Below are 10,961 nucleotides of genomic sequence, written 5' to 3'. Positions count from 1 at the left end.
ATACTCCATGATCCAAGAGAGACTGTACTGCCCTATCTGCTTCTGCTTTGCCGACCTAGAAGAAATAAAGAAAGCAGGGGTTCTGCTAGGTGCGACTAAAGCTACCAGCATTGCTCTTCAGCGACCTTCGTTAAAACTGCCTCAGTCGATCGATCTCATGCCGAACTTGCGTCAACTCTTTCAACAATGGTTTGCTCATGAAGGCAGTGGCCGCTACGGAAACGTTCACTCTAACGCTGCAAAGCTTGGTGGTGTTCAGAAAGAGGGCCGAAGACTAAGGTTCCCATAGTATCATCGGCTTATGACCACTTCAGACTGACCGTTTACCTGCCCTTTGTTGACTTTGTCCTGATGGACCTCATGGAAGGCTTCATTGCAGCAGCTTCTTCATGTAACCAAGTGTGCAAGCTGCTGCCCCGATGAATATCTGAGATAATTGATTTCCCCAGCAAGTGCGAATTTTGAAAAACATGTGGGGCTTCTCTCTGTGCATCGATCCGCCAGAGAACTTCACAAGTGCGCGCAGCCGTGTGTCGCATTTCCACAACGCCAATAATTTTTCCTTTACTTCAGATTGGCGCAACCGTCCAAGTGACTGTATGCACTGCTGAGCGCTCTTTTTCGAGCATAAAATTACTAAAAATATACCTCCACTCCAATATGAAGGAGGGTTGACTCTCAATTTTGGCGGTTATATACATCCACAAAGATGTGGAAATCAAAATCAAGGATGTCATTGTCAGATTTACCGCAAAACATTGAAGACTCAATTTTGTTTAATGTTGTTTATTTATAATTGTATATATTTCAATGTTTTTCGTTCAAGTTTTTCTGAATCCACCCACCCTCCAAGAAAATCCTAGATCCGCCTCTGATTTTTGCCATCCTTTTTTTAAGAAGTTAAGGTATTAAGTTTATTTTTTTAAATTCAATTCTGCAGCATTTTAATTCAATTGTTTTAAAATGTTGCCGGAAATTGAAAAGATAGTTAAGAGTCTAAAGTACAAGTTAGATTACAATGTTTGAATTGAATAGAAGAAAAAAAACTACACCAACTAAAACTTTGTATTCTAGATTGAAATAGCAATAATAAATTTTATTCTATAATCATAATCCTTCATAATAAACATATTGGAATTCCAGCTGAATAGAAAGCCTAATAATAAATTTGCCTCTTCAATTTTTTTTACAGTAAATCATAAATCATAAGACCAAATAAAGCTAGTAACTTTCTTACAATCAGCCAGAAAAAAGCATTCGCTCTCACGACGCTGACTCTTAAGTCTAACAAACTGTAGCAGATGAAATTGCAATTTGCACACCTTAATTATACAATTATACAATCACACCAAGTCTATTGCGGGTTCAAAATTGCAAATTGCCCATATTGTCAAACTTCCAACGGACATATTTTTACAAAAAACGGTTGCAGGCAAACAATTTTTAGAATGTTATTTCTTTCTAGGTCGGAAAAATGAGCAAAACTGTAGAAGCAAGTTTTTTAATTTCTACAATAATTTTACAAAACGTTTTTTTGGCGTCTTTCTTGCTCAAGTTTTAAACTTTCAAACAGTCAGTTAGCACAAATTTGCCAATTTTTAGGGATAGATGCTCATAGATTAACCAAATATTCATTGCTTGTGAAGACTGAATATGTCAGCGATGTGTTCAAAAACTGAATACTTTGGCCATTGTATCTTAAAACGTGTTTACTTAACTCTTTGGGTGATGTTGAAAATTTCCATGCTTATAAAAAAACAGGGTGCTATGGATTCTGCTCAGAGTTTTTTGATATCTTTATAATGATAAAAAAAAGAATTAGTTGCAATCACTCAATTCTCAACTGCTTTCAATGAAATTGTAGAAGCATTCAAGTTAAGTCAATGTGATCAGAGAAAATTTCAAAGTGTTTCCAACAAAAATTGAGGCTATCGGTTGCAAAAAATTCTCATGGACATTTAACATGCAATTTTTGGAGCGATCTATAGAGATGAATCTAATTTTTAGGTTGCTATGACAACAGGGCTTGAGTAGTCATTGTGTAGGAGTGACATAGTGTTTATTTTAGATTCGGGTCCATAGAGTGGCGTGTAGTAGTAGTATGTCCTGGTTCCATGACTCTGTTCACTCAACGAGATCTTGCCGTCTGCCTCGAAGTACACAACGTCTGTGTTCTCTTTTTGTAGTCTCATTCGGTCCAGAAGGGATTTGATGGCCTACAATAAAGAAAATAAGACTATTATCTCAAGCCAAATGCTTGTAAATTATGTTTTTCGGCGCGCGCTCCTCCCCGAAAAATTAGTATACATTTTTGGTCAAAATTAGTATACATTAGTATGCGATTTTTTGGTCAATATTTTCCAAAAAGTGCCTAAAAACGCCTTTCTTGGCCTGTTTTTTGAAAAATTTGCCTGCGGTGCAGAAAATTTGGTCAAAATGTAGTCTTTATAGTGATTTGGGAGAACTCAGAAAATCAATTTGGTCGACCTAAAAAAAGGTCGACAAAAGTTTCAAATTATTTTTGAAAATCCGACCCCCCTCGAGAAAATCCTAAATCCGCGCCTGTATGTCAGTCAAAAATGGATGTGTCTTAAAAAGATGGGACCTTTGAGTCGCCAGCTGGTCGAACCCCTGAAAGATGGGGGGCGTCTCTTGAAAATCAAAATACTTGAGGGTTAAGGATCGGCTCTGGAAAATACCGAAAAGATGTCAATCTGTAGCGTGGCATTTCAATATGCAAAATTGTTTTTGATTGTTTAGATAAATTGTCATCGAATAGACACGTGAGTCGACAATTCATTGCACGCGCAACTTGGTCACAGGCGACGATTGGTAGCATTTTGAGTAGCGACAATTCGTCGCAGAGTAATTTACCATAATAAAAAGAAAATTAGTTCTAAATAAATTGAATTAGCAATGCATCCAGCAACCAAATGGCTATGCCTTAGAGGATATGGGGTTAGATATGGAATATCCACGGAGAGAGGGAGGGGGCGTATACCTTGCATGCGTCCTGTTCGAAGACGTTTCCCCACACGTACAGTTTCTCCAGGGTCCGATTGACCTCCATGCACTCAGCTATCTCACACAGTCCAGGCCCTTTGATCTGGTTCCTCTTCACCGACAAGCTGTACATGGCAAAAATTACGTCAAGTGAAAACAGAAAAAAATGTCAAGCTAAAATGAGTGCCTTGTCAATGGATTGTTTGACTCCCATCGATCTTTTTGTCCGGTAGGATGTTGTTAACTTGATCCCAAATTCCTACTATGTGTTAAACTCCCTTCTTGTGTCTGGCATAAATAGGAAAATCTTCTTCCTCGTTCTAAAATCTAGTTAATACCGATATTTTAACAAAAAGTTTATCGGTCGACAAATCATAACTAAGTTAATTAACCCAAATCTGAGACGTCGAAAACAATTTTCTACTAATTTGAACAATAATATTTAGTTTGATATTTAATTTTTAAAAAAATCACAAATCACTAATTCTATTGATTAAATCACCACAAATTTTTGACCGGTTCAAAAGCTGGCATGTTAATTGTATAGCTAGTATGTTAATTAGGAAGTCTCTCAGTGCAAAAAAAATTTTTTGAACTCACGACACGAGAGAGAAGTTTTTCATCAATGAGTGTGCAATTGTCATGGCGCCCTGACACTCCAGTCTGTTTTGGTCCAGCTGCAACACCTCCAGAGTCTGGTTCCGCTCCAGTAGTTTGCCCAGAAAAGCAGTCCCGTCGCGAGTGATCCGGTTACTAAGCGAAAAGTTATAAGCATTGATCTTTTTAACTACTTCCATCCTTTGTTAGTAAGTAGAGAATGTCAATTAAAGAGCCTAAGTGTTATCTAATTTTTTAAATTAGGATGAGAGTATCAACACTTAAACCCTGTCAGTTTCCGATGATTGTTTTATTGCAAAAGATCCATTGTTAAATTATAGTGAAGTTTTTCTAGTAATGTTATTTTGGCATCTTGCAAGATCCTATAAGACGATGAGCCTGGCAGGCAGATGTAGTTAGCCTTAATGGAATCATTCAACAAGTTTTTTTGAGTTATGATGATCATGTTACTCAAAAAGAGTCTGCAAAATTTTTTGTTCCTCTAGAGTAAAAGCGACTTCAATCAAAATCCGCTCAATCAGCAACAAAAAATCCGGATTTCAATCGGTTTAGATGAGCGAATGTTTTAAGTTGGTTCTGTTTTAGAACTTTCAGCCGTCAGAATCAAGAAACTTCCACGCTAAGCAAGTATCGCTTAAAAATTCGGATTTCAAGAGGTTTAGAGAAGATGATTTTAGCTTTGGTTCTATGGTAGAATTTTCAGCATGTTAGCATCCAGAAATTTACACGAGTATAATTAAATTGTTGGATGGATCATTATAACTAGTTTTAGTTAGAGGCGGGGCTTCAGTTGAATAAATTTTCCCAGCAACTCACTTTGACAAATCGAGGTACTTGAGAGTGTTGTTATCATAGAGACCCTCGGCCAACCTCTCTGCTCCGAAGTCCCCCATTCCATATTTGGTAAGATGCAACTCCTTCAGAACTGTATTCACACGCAGCATCAACCCCATGTGAACTGTAGTTTCTTCTTGCACACTGAAGAGAAGGGGTCTGCCGACGTCCAGACTGGTGATGAACTTGTTCTGCCGGAGTACAGTTGCTAGAGCCAGCACACTTTCCATTCCCTGAAATTCGTAGATATCATAGCAACACAAGAGATCTCCTACGTTTTAAAAGTCAACTGGGAGTATTTATAGTCTTTTATGGTCTCCTAGAGCAAAACGACTTCCAATAAAATCAGAATTCAACGCTTTTGACTCATTTTTTTTTCAAAAAAAATGAATGCCACGCAGAAATTTTGGTCGAACCAGGGTGTTTAGGGTGTTTTTGATCTTTCATGAGAGCTTAGCTCGAAAAGACAATTTGGTCAACCTTAAAACACCTACAAATTTTTGTATACTTTTTCTTTTTTGAAACTCCGTTCCCCGTGAAAACCCAAGATCCGCCCCTCTTGAATTCAGAATTGATTCTAAATCCTTGCGAATTGTTACCCATGGCAAAAGAGCGAAGTCTGTTACTGATGCTGATGCTGTTTTTCATTAATGATATAAATTGGCGACAACATTATTTAAAAAAAGTTACCAAATCGCAGTCGTTCAAGTCCAGAATTTCAAGGCCGGCGTTGATCTGGAGCATGGCGGCGAAACTCATGCCGCCCTCATTACCTATCTTGTTCCCATTCATTTTCAGCATCTTGAGGATACCGTTGTCCTAAAAGTGAAACACTTAGTTATTCACGTTTCATTTAAAATTTCCAGTTGTTTTTTTAGGTGTGTGGAATAAATATTCACGCTTGCTTTAGAAATTCCAGTTGTTTTTTTTGCGTAAATATGTACAAGCGACCATTGAATTTGGATTTCAACGTCGGAGAAACACTCCAGAAATATGAGATCCAAAAATATACTGATTGTACTGAAAAAATACCAAGTAAATTTATAATATGCTGTTTTGACCATCAACTGCTGATTCATAATATGCTGATTTTTTGTCTAGTCTAGCTTAGTAGTGATTAGAAAAATTCAATACAAAATCAAATTTAGTGATCTGTATTTGAGATGCACAATATTTTTTTAAAACTTTTTTTGCCGTCGTAAAACGCCATAGTCAAAGTCTTTTTTTGAGCAAAACCTACAAAAAATGTGCAAAAAGTGGGTTACGATAAAAAAAACTATTTAAATTAGCCGGAATAAGGTTTTGTGTTTCACGAGAGCTCGAAAAATAAATTGCTCGAGCCAGAAAAAGGGCTGCGAAGACTACTTAATAAGAGATCTTGGAAACCCGATCTAGAAAACCCTTTGCGGCCTTTTACTTGATCTAACTCACGTGAAGACTTTCTGCAATGAGTCGGGCTGCCTCTTTGGTGAAGAAATTGGACATCAGATTGAGAGCTACAAGACTGTCACACTCCTAAAACAGACTGACAGCTACTTTGGTTTTTTACACTTTTATAGGTCACAGTTAGCCGCCATCTCAACATCTAGAAAAAAGAACTAATAATTGTTGAAGATTATAATTTAAATGAGCTCGCAAAAAATTGTTAGTGAAGAAATCAAAATCATAAAATTGAAAGCCAGAAGAAAATTTAATCCGAGTAGCTCTTGCGGTGGTACTCGTTTAGAGATAATGCCCCGTTTCAAATCTCGCTCAGAGGTCCCCAAAACTCATCGTCGTATATAAGTGAAATTGTCAGCCTAGCAAAATAAATAATAGGTAACTAAGGGCGAATGATTTTATACCTTTTTTAAAAATAGTATACCATTTTTGCTCTTTTTTCAACTCGCCAGTGATTTGATATTTTTTATAATTTCACAGTTTGGAGAAAATTTAGTCGTATATATAATAAATCTTTCAAGTTTTTTTTTGTTTTCTTCCATTTGAATTTCTTCAAATGGATTTCAACCTGTTTAACAGGATTACTCTTCTAAACAATTTTTTTGCAAGTGACTCAACAAAAACTTTCTGGCCTTTCTTCTAAACGAGGACCGCTCGTGCATTTAGGCAGTAGCGGATTTAAAAGTTAAGAGGGAGGGCAGAAGGAAAGTCTTCCTTCAGAGAGTCGCCACTCTCTCCGCCCAAAGTGAAACCATAAATTTTTTCTGAAAGTGAATTTCGAGCCAATATGTCTGTTTGGCGCTAACCGCAAATAATTGTCAGATGATATCGAGTCAAATGTGATTTTAAAGACTTTTCAGTTGCGAGTAAAAATTCATTCTATTAAAGCAAGAATAGCCATTTTTTTGCTAATAACAAAGCGATTGTTTGATTCCTCTTAATAAAATTTTATTCCCTGGGCGCACACGAAAAAACAAAACACAAATCAAACTCAAGTTTGGGCTGACAATATTTTTTTGCAACAAACCATTACCATTACAATTTAAACCCTTTTATTACCGATAATTTGATAACTCGTTTCAAAATAAGTCCTTCTACAACTACTGTAGTATTTCAATTGAGTGTACTTATTAAGGCCTGGGAAGCCATTCTTAATTCACTTGATGCCTCTCACATCTCAAAAATAATTGCATTTCAAGTAGGCAGTGAAATAATCCCTCAATTACGCGTTTAAATCAGAGATGACCTTCATGGTGCTAATTGAAGGTAACAAAAGACTTTTATCATTTTAAAATAAAAAATGTTGCTTTACACTAGAACGCTTGTTTTTTCCTTCTATGAGCTATAATGTTTGAATGACCGTCCATTTTATTTTATTTCTCAAAGATAAAACAGATATTACTGGTATCAGGCCAGGAGTATTATCTTAAACCTAAAAACACGACCACTGCAAAATGGAACCGCTCACCACAGAAAATACCAACCTCATAAAAAAGGAGCAACAGCAATTACTGAGGGCGAAAATTTATCGAAACAAGGGGTGAGCATAATCATTACATACCTCCAGGATCTGAGCGAGGAGAATACCCCGACCATTGCAGTCGCCACAGCAGTTGAGCCCATAACAGACAAAATTACAACTCAATTAGCCATACCAGCTAAATAAAATTTAGTTTGAATTGCACAGCGCATGCGCAAACAACGGGAACATTTTTTAACACTCTTTTCAGCAACCAGAAGTTCCGAAATACCCAAGCTATTGGAAAATTTTATAAGATTTGACAATGGGCAAAAAAATAACGAAAAAATTGTTTTATTCGGCGAACTGGAAATGTTACGTGTGCTCGAAGTATCAACTCTTGGTTGTCTGACGGAATTTTCAAAGTTACTCTTAAATATTTTTTATCAAGTTCAATCTATAGATGTTACTCTTTCGGGAATAGCCCCCGCATGCATTTATGCCTTCTTGTCAAATAAAGCGGAAAAATACCACCGAATCTTGGAAACCCTAAAGAAATTAAAGCCGGACACTAGACCTGAGAAGATTTTGCTGGATTTTGACCAGGCTGCTGCTCAAGCGTTTCGCAAAAATTTACGAAGTCCAATCTGTCTAAATATTTTTTCAACTTTTTCAAAATTTTTGAGAAAAGTTGCCGAAATGATTAGAAAACGTTACTCTTACAGTTAGAATGTTACCCTCACTTCCTTTCAAAAAAAAAAAAAGAGAAAACTCGAACAGAAAAAAAGTCGAATGAAATCAAATAGTATACAATCGCACCATAAAAAAATGGAAAAAATATTAGAAGTTGAGAAGCTTTGCCTTTATTTTGGACGTAAATTCATAAGAAGTCTCGTCCTGAATTGAAAAGTCCTTTTACCTCCTTCACTATGGAATCAAAGAGATGCGGCAACATCCGGTTTGGCCAGAACAACAAATGCTTTAGAGGGCTGGCATTATAATATACGATCGAGTTTCAGTGATTCACACCCCAGCACTTGAAAACAAAATCGCAAACTTGCAGAAAAACGTCTCCCTTTAAAAACTTAATTTCTTTAACACCTCGAGCTGGCAGAAAATTACAAAAAGGAAATGTATCTAGTCCCAAATCAAAAAGTGCAGAGTAAGTTGCAGGCTTACGACGAGAAAAACTTGTTTGCCTTTCGGTTGCGCTATGGAATAACCTTAACCTAAACTTTTTTCAATTAATTTCTGTATATATTTTAGAATAAAAAAAATTTTTGTCATTTTTTTGAGAAAAAATGTCTACTTGCAGCAACCCAGAGACCTAAAACAACGCATTTGGGCTTTTTAGTTCACAATTTTTGACGAATATTTTTTTAATATAGAGCTTAAAGTAGCAGAGTTTTTCACCTGCTACAATTTTTTGTAATAAATATGCTGGATTGAAATTTGCCAACTTGCAGAAAAACGTCTCCCTTTAAAAACTTAATTTCTTTAACACCTCGAGCGGGCAGCAAATTACAGAAAGAAAATGTACCGAGTCCCAAACCAAAAAGTGCAGAGTTAATTGCAGGCTTACGACGAGAAAAATTTGTTTGCATTTCGATTGCGCTATGGAATAACCTTAACCTAAACTTTTTTCAATTAATTTCTGTATATATTTTAAAATTAAAAAGTTTTTCATCATTTTTTTGAGAAAAAATGTCTACTTGCAGCAACCCAGAGACTTAAAACATTGCATTGCCTTGATTCGCAATTGATAATGCTGTCTGTAGCAGTTTTATCCCGACGACAGCTCCTTTGGTGGAACGCTAGGTTCGGATTAGGGTCTGGCAAACCTGTTACAACTTGCGTTGTATGCCGAGTCAAAATAAATTGACAAAATCAGATGGTTCAAAAATTCCAATAAGTTTTACTTCAATCTTAAATTTAATAAGATCGGAATTTGAAAACAGCTTTCATTAGATTGATCAAAAATTTGGTCACATCCAGTTTTCATGTCATATTTAAGTTAATTTCACCCAATAAGTCTATTATCAGCCAGAAATAATTCAAGATCAGTTCATTTTTGGAGAAATTTTCTTATTTTTTGCGAACATTTTGAATCATGCCAATGGGATTCGTTTTCAAGCTCATATCAAAGTCTAGACTATCGGCAAGGTCAATTCTGTTCAAATCCAAACCATATTTAGCGCTTGCATGTTATTTCGTTTTGTTTTTCAAAAGCTTTCTCAATTAAAGCTTTTATGTTTTTCGACGCTATGGTTCCGATTTCCTTTCAATTGAATTTCTTTTTGGTTCTAACATTTGGTTTTAAAAATGGGTTCAATTGTAGTGGTGTTTTTTATTGGCGTTATATGAGAGGGAGTTAAGAAAAAGGGGGTTAAAAACGCGGGGTGATAAGCTTGTGAACTCCTTTTTGTCTATAATTCTGACTTCAAGGTACAAGTGTGATAGAGGGGTCCCAAGAAACTAACCGGGTCCCTAATGCAAACAGAGTGCCTCAAAGTTGTTCCATTAAGTGCTTTGATGATGTAAATTAACGAATCGAATAAGTTGCGCGAATGAGGAAAGTTGTTTACGTTTGAGAAAAAGTTTTAAAACGACTGACGGTTCTTTTGGAATTAGTTATTTGCCTTATTTGCCTAAAATTAAGGTAATTTGGGACCCCTTTCTCACATTTGGGTTTTAACGGGACCCCTCTATCACACTTGTACCCACTTCAACTTTCAAAGTAAAATTTGTGCACTGTGGATTTTTCTCCACGCAAATTTGGTCTTTTTAGTTCACAATTTTTGACGGATATTTTTTTAATATAGAGCTTAAAACGAATCCCATTATAGAGCTTAGAGTTTTTCACCTGCTACAATTTTTCGTAATAAACATGCTGGATTGAAATTTGCCACCTTGTAACAATCAATTCGGGAAAAAAATTCGGCGCGTGGTGAAAGTGCTGGCAAAGTAGCCCAGCTCAGAAATCATTCAAACTACAATTGAGGCAGCTATTTAATTGGTATAATTTGCTATTAGATGCAAAATAAATAATTTTTTACCTAATTTTGCGCCTGTGGGAAGGTTTGAAAAAGAAATCATACATTTTCTTTAGTCACCTTAAAGGACTTGGGAAGCCTTCAGGGCCTTGCTCGGACAAGAGCAGTTTTGCTTCATTAGTGAGCTCATTTTGCTTTGGTCTTTCAGACTTAAGTGTCATACTTTTACCATAAATCTGTAAAACCTTTCATGATAATAATATCTAAAAAGGACCATTAGTCATATATACGAACATACTAGCAATATACGAACATACTAGCAATCGTTTTCTTGGGTTATTTTTACCTTGAGCATTGTGGCGATATGTTGGGCGGACTTGTCAGTGAGATTGTTGTATCTCAAGTCAACTTCGTGTATGCAGGGACTGTCCTTCACCACTGCACATAGTACCTCTATGTCCTCGTCCTCAATTCTAGGTGCTGTGGGACCCCCTCGCAACAGGTGGGTTGTTTCCAGCTAGGTTGAGAAGATAACCACCGCTGTCACTAGAACAGAGTCTGAACTATTAACGATGGAAACTTTTTAGCAATTTATTCCTGGTGCTTTTTCGAGC

At 36.4% G+C, this 10,961-nt stretch overlaps 1 protein-coding gene across 1 annotated transcript; it reads right to left on the bottom strand.

Annotated features, from left to right (window-relative positions):
• Positions 1 to 1,818: 1,818 nt before the first annotated feature.
• Positions 1,819 to 10,851, bottom strand: LOC134851437 (leucine-rich repeat-containing protein 34-like; the record flags this gene model as incomplete). The annotated part of the gene is given in 7 exon segments (XM_063867517.1): positions 1,819 to 2,216; positions 3,002 to 3,128; positions 3,604 to 3,756; positions 4,438 to 4,688; positions 5,146 to 5,274; positions 5,887 to 5,970; positions 10,694 to 10,851. Coding segments are annotated over 7 exon segments (1,115 nt in total), but the record flags the coding sequence as incomplete, so codon positions are not given.
• Positions 10,852 to 10,961: the final 110 nt, after the last annotated feature.

The sequence above is a fragment of the Symsagittifera roscoffensis genome, chromosome 1 (genome assembly GCF_963678635.1).
Source record: "Symsagittifera roscoffensis chromosome 1, txSymRosc1.1, whole genome shotgun sequence".
Lineage (NCBI taxonomy): Eukaryota > Metazoa > Xenacoelomorpha > Acoela > Convolutidae > Symsagittifera > Symsagittifera roscoffensis.
Note: the sequence above shows the minus strand (reverse complement) of the source record. Positions and strands in the feature narration are given on the sequence as shown.